This window comes from Cynocephalus volans, chromosome 10 (genome assembly GCF_027409185.1).
Source record: "Cynocephalus volans isolate mCynVol1 chromosome 10, mCynVol1.pri, whole genome shotgun sequence".
NCBI classification, from domain to species: Eukaryota; Metazoa; Chordata; class Mammalia; order Dermoptera; family Cynocephalidae; genus Cynocephalus; species Cynocephalus volans.
In genome coordinates, this window is record NC_084469.1 from 119,862,583 (window position 1) to 119,883,707 (window position 21,125).

The 21,125-nt window shown below is 38.1% G+C and overlaps 1 protein-coding gene across 1 annotated transcript in view; it reads right to left on the minus strand.

The window, feature by feature from the left end:
* Nucleotides 1-460: 460 nt before the first annotated feature.
* GAN (gigaxonin) overlaps nucleotides 461-21,125 on the minus strand; it is a 52,195-nt gene continuing 31,530 nt past the window's right edge. Inside the window, exons 4-11 of the mRNA XM_063110783.1 lie at nucleotides 19,873-20,090; nucleotides 19,539-19,660; nucleotides 15,425-15,537; nucleotides 14,382-14,531; nucleotides 13,309-13,445; nucleotides 12,930-13,058; nucleotides 3,157-3,266; nucleotides 461-3,069 (exon numbers count right to left, since the gene is read on the minus strand). Coding sequence (XP_062966853.1) covers nucleotides 2,888-3,069; nucleotides 3,157-3,266; nucleotides 12,930-13,058; nucleotides 13,309-13,445; nucleotides 14,382-14,531; nucleotides 15,425-15,537; nucleotides 19,539-19,660; nucleotides 19,873-20,090 — 1,161 coding nt within the window. The 3' untranslated portion in view covers nucleotides 461-2,887. The remainder of the gene's footprint in view (nucleotides 3,070-3,156; nucleotides 3,267-12,929; nucleotides 13,059-13,308; nucleotides 13,446-14,381; nucleotides 14,532-15,424; nucleotides 15,538-19,538; nucleotides 19,661-19,872; nucleotides 20,091-21,125) is intronic.

Consider the following 21,125-nt stretch of genomic DNA (forward strand, 5'->3'; position numbering starts at 1 on the left):
CACTATCAAAAACAAAAACAAAAAAAACTTCATTTTAAATTAAACACTTAAGCTTTAAAAAATCTATATTTGGATGTATTAAACAAACAAACAAACAAACAAACAGACCTATTTTAAACTGTAGCCTAGGAGGGATCCTTTAAATATTCACTTGCTCTCACCTGAGAAAACTTTCCTTCTTGTTGGTGGGATAATGAAACAAATTGCACTTCCCCCAAAGATATCTGTATTTAAAATTTTAAGCCCTATCCTCAGCCACCAATTCCAACTTAGACCTGGTAAAACTGCCTTACGGAGAAAGAAGTATCAAAAATTATCAAGAAATGATGTTTCAAGGCATAGTGGAATGTTAAAACACAAACCTGCATGAAATGAGTTAAAATTTATTTCACAATACTGAAATAACTGTAATTTACAAAAAAGTCATGATTAATTTTAGAACATAATAAAATTAAATACATCCCTACACTGCAAAACAATATTTTTGTACTTATATATAGTGAAATAATAGTTTGGCACTTAGCAGCTTTTGTTGGTTATTGCATCCCATATTATGTGGCAAATTTATTTTATAAAACACTATCTAATTTCTGCAGCTACTATGTCAATGAACTGAATTTTAAGAAAACTATTTTTATAAAATGAATTTACCAAGTCATGCAGGCACTGATAATATTGCAATAGAAACCCATTCACTCCTAAATAATGAATTGTCTCCTTGGAAAGCCCTGGCATAGACTGGGAAGAATTTTAAACTTCAGAAATTAAGAAAAGAGAATTGCTGACTATCATGGCTTTAACAGGATGTCAGTTGCTACCTTTAAAGTTCCACAACTGCACCTTCTGAATGCTGAGGTTCTACTCTGTACAGGATATTTCACCAAAGCAAATTCACTTTTTTAGCAATCTGTTTCCTCTAAAACTAACACCTAATCATAAAAAGAAAATTTTCTTTCTTTGCAGTGGCCACATAGCTTGAGTTTTGATTAAAAGATATCCAGAGTATCACTAGAAAAATGTGCAGATGACAGCTTACCAGTACACAATAAAATGCTAAGCCTGGCTTTGATTGACATGTTGAATTTGATGGGATCACATGAATGTGTGGCTCATCAGGCCTAGAGCCTCTGGTGTATAAGATAAAAACATTATAATGTACCTTCTCTCACCAAGTATCTTACAGCCAGAATGGAGAGTTAACGTGCCACACACAGCATTCTTTAGAACCGGCCTGGGAATAACTTTTTTCAGCAACTTTCAAAGCATTATAAGAAAAATAATTGCATATAGGTCATTCTTTTTTATGTCCAGGGGTAGGAAAACATACTTGATGTTTCATATGCATGTTAATAGCATACAAACATTCCATATAGGAAGTTTCTAGAAGAAACTCCTGTTTTCAAATTTACAACCAAAGGATATACATTTATACATTTATTAATCATTAAGACAAAAATGCTGCTGCTTATAGCCATTCTAGGAGGAAAAAAAGCTATAGAAAACAATTAAAATGAAGTACTCTATATTAAATTGGTTAGAAATTTGATATTGCATAAAATTCAAATTATGAAGTAATCAAGCACTTTGAAGTCCCAAATTTCACTAAGGTGGCATAATTTGAATGGAAAACAAAATATCTTACAAGGTAAGCTCCACTAATGCAAGCCAACTTCTCTCCCCAAAAGGGGTGGAGTCAGTTGAGGTGGGAGTGAGAGATAGGCTATTTGCTCTACTATGAACACAAGAAAATTAAGTTGAGGTAGTTTACTCTACCAGCCAAACTCTACTCATAACACAATTTGTCTAAAACTCTTACTAGTGAATGGCATTGGGAAAATTCTATTACAAAGACTCGATTCTGAACACCGATTCTCGTTCTAAGACAAGTTTTCAAATCCTAAACAGTAGTAAACAAGACTTTGTGTGCTTTCAGACAGATTATATTAAAAAGTTTTTGATCCCTACATATTTTGTCTGGACAGTTTTGTTTTGTTCAGTCATAGCAGACCTTTACGATTTGTCTGACTCAGATCTTTCTTTCATAAAATCTCCTACTCACTAATATCCTCATACTTATAAAATGGTTTTGATCAACTGAAAAGGAAGAATAGCACTGCATGAGATCCTTCACAACTTCAAAAGTACGACCCCAGAAATCATGGTATGACATATCTTAATTGAAATTAACACAGAAGTTAGCAACTTCCTTTGCATTCAAATGAGGGCTGCAACCTGACTCTTCAATTTATTGAATCTTTACATTACTAAGATAGAATATTATAAAAGAGAAATTTTATCTGAGTTTCAATTCATCATAATATAGTTTAAAAAGATTTTCAGGACAGAATACTAGTAATAAATGGAGACTCACTGGCATATAGTCCAATCTAACATTTTAGGCATAAACCTTAATTCACTGGGCAGGGTTAGGCATAATGTAGCCTCCCAAGTGCAGCAGAAAAGCAACCTTGTTATGTTTGGATATGTTGATTTGCATATACGGATTTTGTTTGTTTACCAAAGCCACATACTTGAACACAAGAGTCAGATATGAGTTCCCTTCACAGAAAATGCACCTTAGTATTAACTTCAATATTTTACATTATACCAATTCCCACTACCTCCTCCTTTGGATATTTACTTGCCTCCACTTACTTGCATCTAATTGGAGGAACTGATTCTTCACACATAGTTATTCAACAATTACATGTTCTCCCAAACAAGAGCTGAAGCTCAAGCTTTTTAGTGTTATAAAACCACCAAAGAGTTAGCATACCCAAAACCTAGTAAACAGAGTAAGTCTCAGGTGCTGTCTTGGTTCTCCCTTACGTAAAGCTATGTCATGGTGCACTTGGGTCAGGATCTCGCTTTCTGCTCTGCTTCCTCTTCAAGGTGAGTGAACACGAATACGGAACAAGCCTTGCTGAAGTTGCAGGCGGAAAAGCTTGCAATTTGCAATACGTAAGGCTGCACACCCAGTGCGGCGAAGGTCAGATGGAAGGAGTGGCTTAGTGTGGTGCCAGGTGCCTGTGCTTCTTTTAAACTCACGCACGTAGTCATAATTGGTACCTAAACCATGAAAATAAGTAAAAGTGAAACAGTGTGCCTCGGAATCACCACGAAACCATTCCAACAAAATCAATGTAACATTCTTACCTGTATCAAGATCTCCAATAACATAAATACTGGCTCCTATAGGTACAGCTCCATAAACAAAAGAGGAACTAGCAGGGATGCATAAATTCTGGTCATTAAGGTAGATCCACCTGAAAATAAAGCCGATGATCAAAAGTGAGGAAATCAAAAGAATGACTACAACATCTAGGAAGACTGAGATGACAAAATTTGGTGAGCCATCAATAATAGCACTAGGCACGCACCAATCTTGACCCCCACACTCCACTTCTAGGTAACCATTGATGTGCTTCCTGCCACCGTAGATACTAGTTGTGCCTGTGCTAGAATGTTATATATACCGAATCATAAACACCGTGTACCTCCCAATCTGCTGTTTTTGCTCAGCACAAGGTTTCTGATTTATCCAGGCTGTTGCTTGCATCAGTAATTTCTTTTTATTTCTACACAGTATTTCATTACATGGATGTACCAAAATTTGTTTATCCACTCACCTGTTTATATTCATTTGGGTAACTTCTAGTTGTTGGCTATTGTGAATAAAGCTGTCATGAACATGACAATGCAAGTATTTTTTATGGGCTTATTTTACAGAACTGCTGGGTTCTATGATAAGGGTATATCCCACTTGATAAGAAAAAGCCCCGCTGCTTCCCAAAGTGTTCTGCCATTTTGCATTCCAGTTAGCAACATGTGAGAATTCCAATTGCTCAGTATTACTGTCAACTCTTGGTACTGCAAGTGTATCTAATTTTAGCCATTTTAATGGTGTGCATTTCCCTGCAGACCAATGATATTGAGCATCTTTGCATGTGCTGATTGGCATTTTATGTATATTTTTTTGTGAAATGTCTGTTCAAGATTTGCTCATTTTAAAAATTGGGCCTACTATCTTTATTACTGAATTGTGAAATTCTTAATATTTTAGTTTTCTTCTTTTATAATCATGCTTTCTGTGTTTTTCGAGGATATCTTTGTCTACCTCAAAGTTACAAAGATTTTTCTCCTATGCTCTCTTCTGGAAATTTTATTGTTTTAGCTTTTATATTTATTATATTGTAGAATGTCCCTTAATTTGGGTTTATCTAATGATCTCTTGTGATTGGATGAAGTTGTGCACATTTCATATGACACATTTTAAGTTAATTTTTGTGTATGGTAAGAGTAAAAGTTCACTTTTTTCCGTACAGATAGCTAGTTGTTCCAGCACCTTTTGCTGAAGGCTTTTCTTTCCCTACTAAATTGCCTTGGCACCTCTGTTGAAAATCAATTTAATAACCACTAAAAAGATCCAGTGCTCCTGAAGAAGTGGTTGATTCCGGAGCTAAGGCAGAGAAAACACAAGATAAGCCTGGAGTATCTTGTGGTGCCAGACAGGAAGTGCTTAAGAAAAGATGGGGGCATGTCAAAGGAACACAGGAGCAACATGAAGTAGCTCCTAATGGCCAAAGCTGGAACAATGTGAGCAGGAAAATCAATAATGATAATATTGGATTTATAACCCAAAGAATAAAATAAATATCCATGAATCCATGCTAATATAAATAACTGAAAGAAATGTAGAAAACAGGAAGAAAAGACAGGTTTCCTGTACAGAAGAATTCCAATTAATAAGTGTAGAAGGAATGAGGGAAACAGAAAATCACCATTAGGTAACCACCACAATAATAACTATTGTGGTTAGATGCTAAAATTAGTGGGTGAAAGAATAAGGAGAAACAGCAGTTTTGCATATTTTCAAATGATCTCCTCCAAGAAATTTATTAATTACAATGGGAAAAACAGTAACTTCCCAGTGGAGAAATCCAACAGACATCACCTTACCCAAGTAATCAAGGTTAACATCACCAGCAGTAAAGCATATTGACCTTTTCTCCCTGATATGATGTAGAGAAAGTCACGACATTGCCTCTGCAGTATTGCCAAAGTATACAACCTCATCCAATCACGAGAGATCATTAGACAAACCCAAATTAAGGGACAGACTACTAAAATACTGACCAATAATCTCCAAGAGTATCAAGGTCATGAAACACAGAGACTAAGGAGCCATCACAGATGAAGGAGACTAAGGAAACAATAACGGAATGCAGCATAGGGTCCTAGATTGGATCCGGGAACAGAGAAAAAATACGATAGTGGAAAAGTTGGTAAATTCCAATAAGTCTGTAGCTTACTTAAAAATATTGTACACTATAAATACCCTGGTTTTGATGTTAGTACTATGGTCATGTAAGTTGTCAACATTAGGAGAAGCTGAGCGGATGGCTTATGAAAACTCTTTGACTATTTCTGCAACTTTTTACAAGTCTAAAATTGTTCCAAAATAAAAGTTGGGGTTTTTTTTGTTTTTTTTTTTTTTAAAGCAAATCTAGACCTTGCTATATAATAATGTTCACTCAGGGTAATAGGACTAAACAATTTCCCATTAATAGCTAACAGGCATAACCAGGTCACAGCAGACTTCAGTAGGACCTTGGGAATGTATCTAAACAGCCTTTAGAGCTACCAATCTCCAGGCCTAATTCATTATTGGAGCATAATGGTTTTGAATGTCATTTATCACCTCACTGACCTTGGATGATTTTAGCTAACCTAGGCTGTTCCTCATCTATAAAGTGGGGATACCAGATACCATCACCAACCTCAGACGACTATTGTGAGGATGAAATGAAACAGCCAATGTGAAGTATTTTGCACAGTGTCTGGCACAGAGTAGGCAGTAAATGACAGTAATGGACACAGCAATATCATGCCTTTAGTTACAATGTTTTCAACATTGTGGAGCATTGTTCCTGTTATCTCTACTGTGCTAGAAAGCAGCCAAAAAGCCAGTGGCATAGGTTTAGAGCACCTCGATGTCAAATACATATATAAAATTACTTCACGAACCACTTTTATTTCAATAAACAGTCCCCAGATTGTTATAAAGTATTAATTTCCATATTTTGAATTCCAAGAAACATGGAAGCAAAATGATTTGCCCAAGATCATGGAACAACTCAGAAATGAAGCTACCTCTCCATACTTCTAAATGTATTCATCTAACATTTGAGTCATTAAAAATCTTAATGTTGACTGGTATCAGGCAGTTTGTTGGAACTGAGAATACAGATTTTTACTCTGTCTCCATTAAAAAGGAAAAGGGAAAAGGGAAAATGGAGACCCTGAACAGGCCTTTGAAAGAAAAAGTTGGAAAAATGTCAAACTACAATACTTGCTAATTTGCATTTTACGTCTTCAGGACTAAACATAAAAATAACTAAACCTCAGCATTTAAGTTCCTCCCAGGTTCTGCATCAAACAAATCAACATGGTATCACTATGGCTTGTCATTAGCTAAACCAGAACACCAGGATCAACCTCAGTGGAAAGGCACACAACTCTCCCTAGCAAATTCATTAACAGGGCCATGTGTACACTCACAAGGGTAACTGGCACGTCTAAATTAAGACATATATGACTAGATTACTGAAAAAGCACACCAGAACACAATGGTATTTCAGAATAATTTTGCAGAGTGGAGGATTTAACATAATTCATCCCTGGAATAATTATTCAAAGCTGAAGAAACTGGTCTTTGTAAATGATATACCAAATTTGGTCCTAAGCAGATCAATGATTCAGAGTTCCTGGGTTTCAGAAAAATAAACTTAGTTGTTCTATTTTTTGTAATGCTGAAGCTTCAAATTAAATAGAATTTGAAAATTTAAATGGATCATGTACTTAGCTGCTGCTGCTTATAAAACAGGTATATGAGGCACATGGTTTCAAATGTCATTTATCACCTCGCTGACCTTGGACGATTTAGCTAACCTAGGCTGTTCCTCATCTATAAAGTGGGGATACCAGATACCATCACCAACCTCAGACGACTGTTGTGAGGATGAAATAAAACAGCCAATGTGAAGTATTTTACACAGTGTCTGGCACAGAGTAGACAGTAAATGACAGTAACGGACACAGCAATATCATGCCTTTAGTTACAATGTTTTCAAACACAGGCTTGTCGTACTGGAGGCTACAATGATGTGTCCCTCTGATAACTGACAATGAAGATTTCCCCTGAGAATGAAACTTTAAAATACAGAATGAATCACAACAGTGAGCTTCAGAGAGAGGAAAGTAGGAAGGGAAAAACAGGAAAGAAGAGAGGGAGAGAGCTACAGAAGGAAGGAGGACAATGAAGGAGAAAAGAGAGGAGGAAACAAATAGTGAGCTCTAGTGAGGTGTCTGCTTCCAGGATGGCAGAAGAAGCTTTTAAATTGCTGCTGCTCCAAGTACCAGCTATAACCTCTGGACAAAATACAAAAAAACAACTACCCGATGGCTCTAGAAACTGAACAAAAGCAGGCAAGAGATTTTGGAGAGAAACCAAAAGTTGAGCAAGCAACCCACATGGAGTGAGGTTCTGTGACTCGGACGCTTGCCCTGAATGCAGCCTGAGGGTGTCAGCTCTGGGTAGCTGCACTCCTATAGAAAACCTGGCCTTCTTTCTGGCTACAGGAATCAGAAATCAGTAACCAGGGTAAGGAGCCTTGAGACAACCGGGATCACCAAAGTGTGAGCAGAGAACCCCAAAGAGAGGTAGAGAAGGACCCCTAAATGTATGCGTATCCACTCACCTTGAGTCTTTGACCCTGGGACCATGTATGCTTGTAACTAAGGCTTAAAGAACTGAACTGAGATCTAAGCTGCCACCCACTGCAGGTGAAACAGCCTGTAACTTGAGTCTAACCAAGTTAATTGCCTACTAAAACTCTCAGAGCAACACTCTAAAGCAATGTAAAAGAATTCAGGGCCTCAACAACATAATATTAACAATGTCCAGGATGTAATCCAGAATTACTCAACAAAAGAAGAGCCAGAAAAATGAGAACTCATTCTCAAGGGAATAAACAATCAACAGACGCCAACTCTGAGATGACTCAGATGCGGGAATTATCAGGCAGGAACTTGAACACAGCTACCATAATGATGCTCAGTAAGGGAAAGGAAAATATGCTTATGATGAAAAGATAGGAAATTTCAGCACAGAAATAAAAAAATATATATCTAAAAACAAATTATGCAGAAATTTCAGAATTAAAATATTCATTGGGTGGTCATGACAACAGAGTGAAGATGACAAAGGAAAGCAGCAGCAAACGTGAAGGCAGATCAATAGAAAACAGCCAATATGAAGAGGGAAGGGGAAAAAAATAAAATATTTCAAGCTGAATGATAAGGAAGACAAAACATACCAAAGTGTCTGGAACACAGCTAAAGTGGTGTTCTGCGGGAAATTTAAAGCTATAAATGTGCATTTTAGAAAAATAAAAAGGCCTACCCTCAGCGAGCTAAAATTCTACCTGAAGGAACTAGAAAAGGAGGGGCAAAATAAACCCAAAGTAAAGGACAGAAATAACATCAGTAAGTGGAGAAGCCAACGAAACAGAGAACACCATGGTCCAGACAAACAGGACATGTTAAAGACACACACACACAGTAGAGAAATGGACCACGTCAGCAGCTGCTTCTTTGTCCCCAGAGTGCAGAGGGCTGCAAGGCTGGGAGGGGAAAGGGCCTCTCTTCCAGCTCAGTCACCTTCCACTTTCTACTGCATCGCGCACCCGTGTGCACGAGAGCAGGGATGCACATTCTCCAGAGAGTTTCTGTGGCCCCGACACCCCGGTGCTCTGCCCTCCAGTGGGCTATGGCACACCGTCTTCCAACAGGATGAATCTCAGCCTTGCAGAGCAAGGTGGACTCCTCCCAATTTGTTCCTTCCTTGGGTGCTTTCTCTCAGCCCTAAAGGTAATCACTGTGCTTCCAACATTAGCTATTTCTGCTTTCTCCAGAGTCCTCTTTCAGCCCTTCTAACAGCTGACCACCTCTAACTAGTTAATAATCACATGTATTACAGTTTCTAAACTCAAATGACTGGTGTGGCTTCTGTCTTCTGAGTGGATGGTGACTGATACACATGTGGTCAGGAGTGGGGTTCATCTCCCATCCTCTAGTGCACATGTCTCACATGTCTCACTTGCTTCTTCCTGACCATCAGATACCAACAGCATAATGTGATTAATGGGGTAGATCAATGTGATGCTTTGCAGAATGTCAAGATCATCAAAATCTCTGTGGCCAAATACACGGCAGACAGCAGAAAAGACTGTGCAGGTGTACTGTTGTCCCTGCCAGGTAAAAGCAAACAGCCTCTGAAGATCCTTGCAAATTAGTATGAAGAAATAAACATTAGCTGGTCAAAGCATATGATACCAGGGTACTCACAAAGTTTGTGGGAAAATAGAATTAAAAGATAATATTAATCTTTCCATGAACGTTTTGAAGTACCCTCATACAACTCTGGGACAGAATCTGTGATCAGCATAATCACCTGATTAATTTTATGAAAGTACAGTCACTTTCCAAGATTCATCTCATTTTTCTACTTTTTCTAAATGAATTAAGTGGAGATGTGATAAGTATCATCACACCTGCATTTTCAAGTCATTTAATTATGCCATAATGGTGGCATAATTTCTGCAGATTCCCCAGGATGCAGTATTGCTTCTGGTTTTCCATCTTGGTTGGGAAAGATAGTTCCAGGAATTTACACTTAGCCCTTCCTGCCATAATGGTGCCCAATCCATAGTGAGAAAACCAATATGGGGATTCTGCCAGTTGTCAAGTACGTCTATTCTGATTACACATTCAGGGACCAAAAGAGGAGACTGACAGATCTCACCCTCAAAGAAGAGTTATCATGACTTACATATAAAAATGAAAGCCAGAGGGGCATCTAGGCTAAGTGAATGCACAGAGGCAAGAAAACACAGGAGGGCTATGAGACATGAGGTGGTGTACAGGACATGTGAAAGGAAGAAATTGAAAAAGGTCAGAAATTAACCTCAGATCATGGAGGACCCTGAGTAGGAGGCTAAATACTATTACCTTTATTTGGTAAGCAATTGGAAACGGCAAAGAATTTTGAGCAGGGGAATGAAATAACCAAAGTTTCTGTCAGATTCACCTTTCTTTTTCTTAATTTTATTTTATTATTTTTTTTTTTCCAACCGGTAAGCGGATTGCAACACTCAGCACGCTGTTGCTCATACCACACTCAGCCAGTGAGCGCACCGGCCATCCCTGTATAGGATCCGAACCCGCGGCCTTGGCGCTACCAGCGCGGCACTCTCCCGAGTGAGCCACGGGGCCGGCCCCAGATTCGCCTTTCAAAAGCACAAGCAGGTAAGTGCATTAGTGAAGACTGGTCAGAAGGCTATGACATCATGAGGGACTGTCTGCTTCCTGAGGGTGGTGGCAGAGGAATGAAGGTGGGGTGAATGTGAAAACTATTACAAAGGGTCAAAGAAGAGATCAGACTTGGCAACTGCTGAGACATGAAGCACAAGAGAAAATCAAGGACATCCCTCTTCTGAGTATGGATAACTGGGAGGACGGTGGTGTTAGGAACAGAAGAGGAACACAAGGAACAGAAATGTAGAAACTGTCTTTCTGAGAGTATTAAGTTGTGACTATGACTCGGTAATGACTTATGGCAATTTCTTTACTTTCCTTCAAACAGTTTTGTTTTTATTCAGAAACACAGAAAATAATAAGATATGGCATTTTTCCAGGAAAGTTTTAACCTAAAAATAGGGAACAAAGACAGGAAAGACAAGTGATTACTTAGAAACAATCTAAATATTCTCCAATGGAATACAGATTGCTCCTCTGGCAACAGTTTCCATAATATGCAAATATAATACACTTAGAAACATCTGATCTTTTAAGAAATGAACTACTCCTATATGTTACTTTCTCCTATAGATATTTATGGGAAAACCTATATTTTTAGGTCAATATAGTGTGGTGGTTGAAAAGGCAGACCCAGGAACCAGAACGCCTGAGTTGGAATTCCAGCTCTGCCACTCACTACTCGTGAGTCCTTGGGCACGTGACTTAACCTCTTTGTGCTTTGGTTTCCTCACAAGTAAAACGAGAATAAGACTACTACTTCGACCTCAGAGGCTGTTTGGAAGAGTAAATGAGTTAAATGAGTGAGAATTATCTAAACAGGTAAGAATCCCGTATATTACACTGACAAGAAAAATTAACAGCTTTCTTCGTTTTATTTACAATAAACATTGGAGAGCTTAGATATGGGGAAACTGAAAATACATGGATTTTATTTAGAAGTGCTTTTAAATAGCAAGAGATAATAATATATGAACTTAATGTTTAATAATTATGAACTTAAAGCAAGTAATAGTTATATTTAAAGCTCATCAACTACAAATATGAGACAACCTGATAGAAATATAAAGGCTCTACAAATTTATAGCAAATCAAGGGCAGACTGAGAAGCTTTACAGCCAGATTTAAGTTTTATGCAATCAAATTAGGGACAAAAAATAGTAAAAACATAAGCAAACTTGACTCCTGTAGCAAGAAAGTTACTAGCTCACTCATACTGTCTAAATAGTAATTCAATCATGATGAAAAAGGTTCATATCGATATTTCACCAGAAACCAAACACATTAGCTACTACTTGTTAATGCTAGACAGTATCTCAAGATTCATTTGGGCAGGAAATTAATATACTACTTCTTACCTTGGGCAGTCAGCCCTCACAGTAATATATTAAGGGAAGAGATAGAAAGAAGTCTTTGAAATTCTGCCCTCTAACCTTACCATAGCAAGTATCCTCTTAATTGCTCTCATACTTTAATAAATTTTCCTAAGATAGTCCACCCTTATAATTGGGGAGGAAAAAAGACTATGCAAATATCCTAAACTTAAAATACACTAGAAGTCAAGTAACATATGTATTTCAAACATCTTGGTAACTGCTCATTATTTGCCCTAATCAAAGAAAATATGAAATTAAACATGATATTATGGCACCTCCTTCTGGTAATATGACTGAAATGCTCTAACAACATTATGTTCAGCAGAGCAGTCTCCCTTAGGATTTGAACATGTGAGCATTACTGCAATAAAAATACTGTTTAGTGGCTACAATAATATGTGTGAAGGGGGGAAAAATGGGAGGTTGAGGAGGACATTATCTACTCTACAAGACATATACGGCAGCTTGTCAGATGTTTCAAGAATTTCAAACACCACACTTCATCCATTTAATCAATACTTTCTTGAGTGTCTAATACGAGCCAGGTATGATGCCAGAAGCCAGGATACAGAGTTCCTTGCTGTTAACAGTTACAACCCCAGAGAGGGACATGTATAGAGCTGTGGGATCAGACTGAGGAATTTAAATCAGACTGGGAGATGTGAGAAGGCTTTCTCTAGACAGTGATAGCAGAGTTTTGGAAAGGCCTAGTTAGCTGGATGGATGAACTGGAAGGGAAATTTTAGGCAAAAGGAACAGCATACAAGCACAGAACTGAGATGATCATACATGTTTGGGGAAAAAAAGTGGCTCAGTGTGAAGCATTTCGGTTGGACAGTAGCAGAAAATGTATACAAAAGCCATATCTCAAAAGGCATATATGCTAAGTTAAGCAGTTTAAACTTTTTCGTAAAAGCTATAGTGAAACAACGGATGATTTTAGTCAACTAAGTGTCAAGATCTGATCTACATTTTAGAGACATTTTTCTATGGTTTTCCTTTTAAGTTACCAATACATCTGAAGTCACTGAATAAATATCTAGTATGCATTAGACATACCTCCTAAATAGATAATTTGAGAAAGTAACTTGAAAACAAAACTAAATAAACCTAAAAGATGACATTGAAAGCATAAAGAAAAAGCTGCAGAAGCTGCGTGAAACCATTCATAATTACCTTTTAAACTCATCATGGTAGAATTCAGACTTGCAAGTTACCATCTCACCACCCTGGATGTCCTCACGACTTCTGACTCCCCCAAACACATACAGTTCCATGGCGACTCCACAGGCCACTGCTCCAAATCTGAAAGACCACACAGAGCCTATTAGGTATTGGATTTACAGCTCAAGTCCTGATGCCCTAATTCCTCTTATGATTGTTTTAACTGTGAAGCATTCAAAATTTCATGAATATGTGTACCTTATTTTTCCAGGAAATTCCACACCAAATAAAAGGTTACTTTGAAAGAAAGATGGACAAAAGCTAGGTTAAGGGGCTTCAGACCCAATAAACAGTAAGGGAATCTACAAAGTCCATATCCACATTCACTCACCTCCTCTCTTTTAGAGGGCATATAGCAGTCCACTGTTGGGTCCTTGGATCATAACATTCCACAGATTCAAAGAGTTTTCCATATGAGCCTCCACCCATGGCATAGATTTTCTTTTTCATAGATGCATAGCAGCCAATCTGAAAGGAGACAACAACGATGGGGGAAAGGCAACATTATTAAAGTTAGATGAATAAATATTAACTTTTCCAGAGCGCACTTTAAGATATTTAGGAAAGGATTTGATTTCTAACAGTAAAACTAGGTTCTTTCCAATATTACAAAACAGGACTTTAAAAAGGAGAAGAGCAAGGTAATATACATATTGTTAATCCTCAGAAAAGGAGCTCTTACTCCTTCTAATACTATTTCACTAAGTGAGAGAAGTAAATAACCCTGAAATTTAAAAGAGCTTTCCAGTCTCTCTGTTCTTTCATCATTATTTGAAGATTCCAAGATTTAGATTCCATGGAACAAGATGTCGCTCAATTCCCATCCAAAACAACTTAGCTGAAAGGGCACATATAGTGAGAGAACATTATCATGAGTATTCCAGTACCCGAAGTAAAATACCTATGGCACTGGCCGAAGCTTTGGCCTGATGGGTAAACTCCCTGACAACAACAGGGAATTTAAGTGAAGATCGACCACGCTCTGACCTCTAATGCGGGCCATTTGTCCCCACTCTACGCAGGAAGCAATGGCACTCTCTACCTGTAGATTAATGTTTCTCCCCAATCCTGCATGATGATTAAGAAACGAGGCTGGGAAGATCTGGCTGCTTCCTAGATGAGTGCATTCACAAAGCACCTGCCAACTGGAGAACTCAGCACACAGCAGCGCCGTGCAGAGCCCACCAGCAGGTGCACTCCCACACCTGCTCTCTTTCCTATCTTGGTGTGTGGTGGATGACAGAAGGCAAGATACTAATAAACATAGGCTTCTATAATGTTAATTATTTTAACACTACGTTCTTCTAATACAGTTATATTAAAGGCATATTTAGGAAACTAAGAAATATTAACTTCAAAATCCCATTTGTAGACAAACTAGCTATCACAAGGTTCAGTACTCACCTTTCTAACCATGGTCAAGTCAGGCTGCTTTGTCCAGGTTTTAGAATAAATATCATAACATTCCATGGAAATCAGCTCCTTTTCACCATCTTCTCCTCCTAAAACATACAGCATCCCATCTATCTCCACAATTCCAAAGTTATGTCTCGCCTGAAAGGACATCAAAGATCTTTGTACACAAAAGGACAATGACCATATTCAAAGCTAATATTCACATATGTAATAAAAATTATAGATATTTTATTCCAGAGTTCCTGCAAAGAAGTGCCACGTTCGAAACCATTTCTCCTAGTAATACTTCTTAAATATTGCTGGCTTCCTTAGCAGCTCATTCCTCTAGTACGATAGACAGAGAACCCAAAGCCAGTAATTTCTAAGAACAAGGGAATAAAATATGTGGTGAATTCACCAGCAGAATCATTACTTTTTAATCCATAATAGCTCACAACGAGAAGAATTACTACCTTCTGGCTTGATAAAATTATTTTTACACAGCAATGGGCAATGACTGCTTCTGAGTTGCTGTGGCTCTCTGGAGTTACAGATGCCTGAAGAATTTAACATTCATTTGTCAACAAATATTTTCTCAGTGTCCACTAAGTGCCAAGCACTATTTTAGCACTGAAAATAAAACACTGAGCAGAACAGACAAAACTCTCTGCCACCGGAGTTTACATAAAAAATTTTAAATACCTGGTAGTGAGAAGGTGACCCATGGTTTGAAGAGAAGGGCAAAGGAGAGCTGAGGGGCAGAAGAGAGCAAGCCATGCAGGTGCCTAGGAGAAGACAGTTCTGGACAGCGAGGAACACAGGCAAACGCCCAGGCGAGGGCATTCCTGGAAGGCACAAGGAGTTGCTAGGAGGCCAGAGGAGCAAGAGAGAGAAAGAGAGGAGGGAAGGAGGGCTGGGGGGCAGGGGGCACTGTCAGGCAGGGGACTGGCAAGGCTGCTGCTTCTTTCCTACACTCAAACACAAAACCAACAAACCCAAGTGCTCAGGGGAAAAGAAACATGTCAAACCACCAGACAAAAGCAACAGTCTACCTCATTCATGGGTGGCAAGGCAGTCCACATATTTGCATCTGGATCATACTTTTCTCCCGAGCTCAGCGTCTGCTTATTTTCATCTTGGCCCCCGAATACAAACAAAAATCCTTCTGCAAAATCAAAGGAGACACACAGAAAACCTGAAATGTAACTCTTCAACACCTATAAATGCCACAGGTTCTAGAGACAGCATCTGAAGAAACCTTCTCCAACAATGACAATCTTCTCTTTGAACTCAGGACATCTTGTTTGATCCTTGGTGACAGAGCCAAATTTGTGAGTCACTCTGACCACTCTGCTTTACTCATTACTATCTTTGAGTGGATTCCCACCACTATGTAGTGTAAAAAGAAGGCTGACACCACCCACTAATCACCAGGCAACTCTAGGTCATGCAATTCATGTATGCTATCCCCCAGCTACAACCTACATCTGTTCATGCAAGACCTAAGAAGTACTCAGCTCCAAGGCATCTGTGTGCACTTTATATTCAAAACAGCATCTAAGAGTAATTGTTGAATTTCCTATTTCAGGAAATGGTTGGACTAGGTTATTTTTCTCCAAAAACCACCTTATTTTCTGGATAAGCCATTTAAAAATAATCTTAGAAGATAAGAAGCCAAAAAGACAAAAGGCAAAACTGAAGGGAAAAAATGGGACCTAGAGAGGTTCCTAAGCATGGAAACCATTTTGCTCTAAGGGCATTTGCCATTCTGGGAAAATCTGAACCTTTTGTCCTGGGATTGGAAAGACAGAAATCTAAACCCCAGGCCCATAGAAGGTGTGGTTTCTGGCAAGAGATCCTCTCCAAAGTTCTATACCATCAGGATGAGGGCCAGTCAGAATTAGTACTCATATTTAAACCTTATGTGCCTCGAAAATCTCAATCCCTGAACTTCATTTACAGTAATACCAAATTAGGAGTGTTTTCAGGCAACTGGCAGAAACAAATGGAAAACTTCTGCAGAAGAAAGTACCTTCATCCAAGCCTTAGATTCTAACATTCTAAGATTTTAAGGTATCAAATTATTCCTACAAATAATTTTTAATAAAATGACCAACATCCAGCCAAAGACACTCAAGCATACCAAGAAATTAGACTCTATGAGAAGAACCAGCAGAAGCAGACAACAGGAAATAGTCCTGCAAAGATTTCAAATATTGTAGTAATCAGAAAGACAATAAAACAACAATGCTTGTCATGTTTAAAAAATAAAAGGCAGGGCCGGCCCCGTGGTGCACTCGGGAGAGTGCAGCGCTTGGGAGCGCAGCGGCGCTCCCGCTGCGGGTTCGGATCCTATATAGGAATGGCCGGTGCGCTCACAGGCTGAGCGCGGTGCAGACGACACCAAGCCAAGGGTTGCAATCCCCTACCGGTCACAAAAAGTCAAAAAAAATAAAAATAAAAATAAAAAATAAATGGCAAATATGAAGTAATTCTAAGGAAACATGGAACTATAGAAATAACAGCAGATTTGAAAAAGATTTAAAGAGAACTTGAGAAATAAAAAAAAATTCAATGGATGGATTTAATAGATTCATCAGAGTTAAAGAGAAAATTCATCGAACAGAAGATAAACCAAAAGAAATCACCAAGAGAGTAGCATAGAGAGACAAAAAGATAGACAATAACAAAAAGACAGGAGGCAGAGGATGGAGTATCAGCGTTTAATCTGACTTCCAAAAGCAGAGGGAGAGAGGAGAATGGAGCAGAGGTAATACATGAAGGCATAATGAGTAAGAATTTTCCAGAATTGATGAAAGGCTAAGCCACAGAGTAAAGAAGCCCAACCATCTCCAAATATAATAACATTTTAAATAAAATATACACCTAAGCATGCTATAGTGAAATAGCAAGGAAAAAAACAACAAAGAAAATCTCTTTTTTTCTGGTGGCTGGCCAGTATGGGGATCTGAACCTGCAGCCTTGGCATTATAAGGCTGCACTCTAACCGACTGAGCTAACTGGCCAGCCCAATAAAGAAAATCTTAAATACACCTTGGAGAAAAGAAAGATTTTTAGACTGACAAATGACTTAATACTGATGAAAGCCAGAAGCCAGTGGAAAGTGCTGAAAAGCAATAAATACCAACCTAAAATTCTATTTCCAGCAAAAATATCCTTTAAGAATGAAGGCAAAATAATGACATTTGCAGACAAACAAATCTGAGAGTTTTCCACCAAAACACCCACATTAAAGAAAATTCAGGAGGATAAGCTCCCAAGTGAAAAGTCTGAGGCATAAGAAGGACAAAGAAAGCAAGCAGGAAGTCTAAATGAACACTACCTATCTATCCGTCCATCCATAAAACATATATCATATGTGTATATAGTTACTAATAATCATGTATTTTAATATTATAAGATGGGAGAACATGAAAAATGGAATAAAACTATCCTGAAGGAGAGTAAATGTACTGATTAACTTTAGGCTTTGGTGACTTAAGATACAGACTATAATTTCTAAGGTAACCTCCCCAAAGGAATAATGTCCAAATTGGTAGAGAGGAAAAACTGAATGACAAAAATAGTCAAAATCAGTTTAAAAGAAGGTAAGAAAAGAAAGAGATACAGAGCAGGCTCTCAGTTTATGTCAATACAACTGCACAGATTGCTCTCATCATTGTTCAGTGTCTGAAATACCAACCCCACAAGGAAATTTTCAAAAATCGGTGATACAGGAACCTTTGTGATAGGTATATATGCACGAAAATCATGAATGTGTGTACATATGATGGGGTAAAATTTAAGGGAGTTAACTGTGAGAAGACAGAAGAGGGAAACTAGACCCACATCCTGTTGGCTACCTGTCCTACTCTTTATTACTAACAATACCTTCAATAACTTTTTGACTCATAAAATGATTCCATTTCCATACCATAGTATATATAGCCTTAACCATTTTTATGGTATGGTATGGTGTGGTATAATACGGCATGACTTTAAGCTTTTAAAGATAATGTTAGTGGGCAGAGACAATTAAATAAGGATTCCAGAAGGACTGCTGTCAGTAATTAGAATTATGTGAAATGGCACTTGTCAGGTGAACCCACAGCAGCAGGTCCAAGGTGAAGAGAAATGCAGCAATCACAGTCTTTCTATCTTCTCCTTAAGTGAGAGCTTTGAATAATGTATAGCAGCTTTCGAACCTATAAAGGTCAAATAAAACATACTTTCTGCAGTAAAATAACTTTAAACCATTGCTCATTTAAGCAGTATTTTCTAAAGTCTCTGTAGTGGATTGATTTATGTCCCCCCCAAAATTCACTGTAGCTTGAATTGTGTCCCCCAAGTTTCATATATTAGAAGCTTAATCCCCACTGTAACTGTTGAGGGTGGGAAATCCTATTATGGTAATTGAAAGGTGGGGCCTTGAAGAGATGATTAGATTATAGGACCATGCAGTAGTGAATGGATTAAAAATGGTGGTCAGGGCTGATTCTGAAGGCTTTAAAAGAAGAGAGAGGAGAATCTGTCACTCTCTCTCTCCACTCTGCTTCCACCATCTTGCAATGTGAGACCCCTGGGTCACTGTCACCACCAAAAAGGCCCTCACCATCTGTGTTCCCTGCACTGTGGACTTCCCAACCTCCAAAACTGTAAGCAATAAATTTTGTTTTCTTATAAATCACCCAGTTCCAAGTATTTTGTTATAAGCAACAGAAACGGACTAATACAGCCTCATAAGAAATGCCTGCTTTTATATAATTTATAGAATTAGTACTGTAATTCTAAACCACATGAATTTCAAAGATGGGAATATCACGGCTCAAAGAAATTTTGTGTTCCCGGTATGGTCACACTGGTCACACAGCTAACAAGAGGGAAGAATCACTGAAATCTGCTTTTCTATCAGTTATCAAATAAATGCTCTGCTGCTATATTCTTAAAAACAGCTATGTATTCAAGATTTGGGAATAATAACATTTGGGACTGACATAAGACACTCTTCTCCTAGCCACAGTCTTGAAAGCTAGACCTACACTGAAAATGACATCATCTAGCTATAATAAAATTATATCTTTAAAAGGTTTTGAGTCATTCTGTACAACCCTGAAATGATATATTACTTGATCTCATGTTTACATAAAATTTACCCCAGAACAGTACCTGCTGAGAGAACCCCGTGGTTGATCCTTGGCATGCTTAAAGGGGCCAGCTCTATCCAAAGCTGCCTGTTAGGGTCATAGAGAGGGCACATGCATCGCATCGCTGCTGTTGGTTTTCGTGAACTAAGGAAATAAATAATTGATTAGCAGTTAATGTGTTTTATATAGTTCTGCTTATAACCATTACTAGTGTTAGTGCTGTAAAGAATGTATAAAACATGGAGAAAATCAATTGCTATTATGCTTTAGATACTGAAAAATATTAAGAATTCTTGCTTACATGGAACTCTCTCTTCTGGTACACCCCTTTTCAAACGACTCCCACCCATACTCACACTCTTTCCTCTCCCCCCACAGTCACGATGCATTCCGAGTAACCCCGGGGCTTGAAGTTTGCCAGCATCGCCTCTCCTTGCTGTGGCTGGCTGAGTGGTATATTGCTACACTCTTTGACAATTTCTCGTACTAGTGGTTCATTCAGCATCTGTTCCCGTAAATAACTGGAGTCCAACCCTGAAACCCACAGTGCTGACATAACATCCTTCATGTGGACCTGCAGAACAGGGAAGAAAAGATGGAGAGAAGAAATGGAGAATGTAACACAGAGATTTTAGAATATTTTCCAACTCAAGGAAAACAAACTGTTAACAGTCAGATTATTAACAAGCAAGTTGTAAGTGCCAAGAGTGCTTGAATATGCTCTATTGGCCCCCTTCCTTTCTACTTCCCATAGCCTTGATAAGTAAAAGTTTACTTTTTATTTATTTTTTAATTGAAATGTACTGACTGCACACATTTGTGGGGTACAGAATTCTACTTCAATACATGTGTGCAACGCATGATGATCAAATCAGGGTAATTAGCATATTCATCATCACAAAAATTAATCATTTCTTTGTGATAAGAACATCTGAGCTCCTCTCTTCTAGCCATTTGAGAACATACAATAAATTATTGTTAATTCTAGGTGCCTAGCACTACTGTGCACCACTAGAACTTAGTTTTCCTGTCTAGCTGTGACCTTGTGTCCATTAACCAACCTCTCCCTATCTCCTCTCCCTAGTCCCTTCCCAGCCTCTAGTCACCAACCTTCTACTCACTAAAAAATTCACTTTTAAAAAATTATTGAGTTTATATTTATATTTGAGGTATTGCTGCAAAGTTTCAAGCAGCTTTCTTCACACCTTAAAGGGTTCACATTTCAATAGGAAAACAGTAAAAAAATGGCTATAACCACCATTCTACTCTCTAGTTCTATGAAAACAGTTTTTTAGACTCCACATGGAGGGAGGCAATGGTAACAGATTGGTCAACAGGCTCAAAGCCACAGCTGGAGAGGAAGAATAAGTTTTGGTGCTCAATAGCATTGTAAGATAACTAGAGTTAACAGTATCATATTGTATGTTTCAAAATAGCTAGAAGAGAGGTTTCTGCATGTTCTCATCACAAACAAATGATAAATGTCTGCACTGATGGATATACTATTTACCCTGATTTGATCATTACACAATGCATACACGTATGGAAATACCATGTTGTACCCCATAAATATGTAAATTAAAAAATTTTTAAATGAAACAATTGTTAA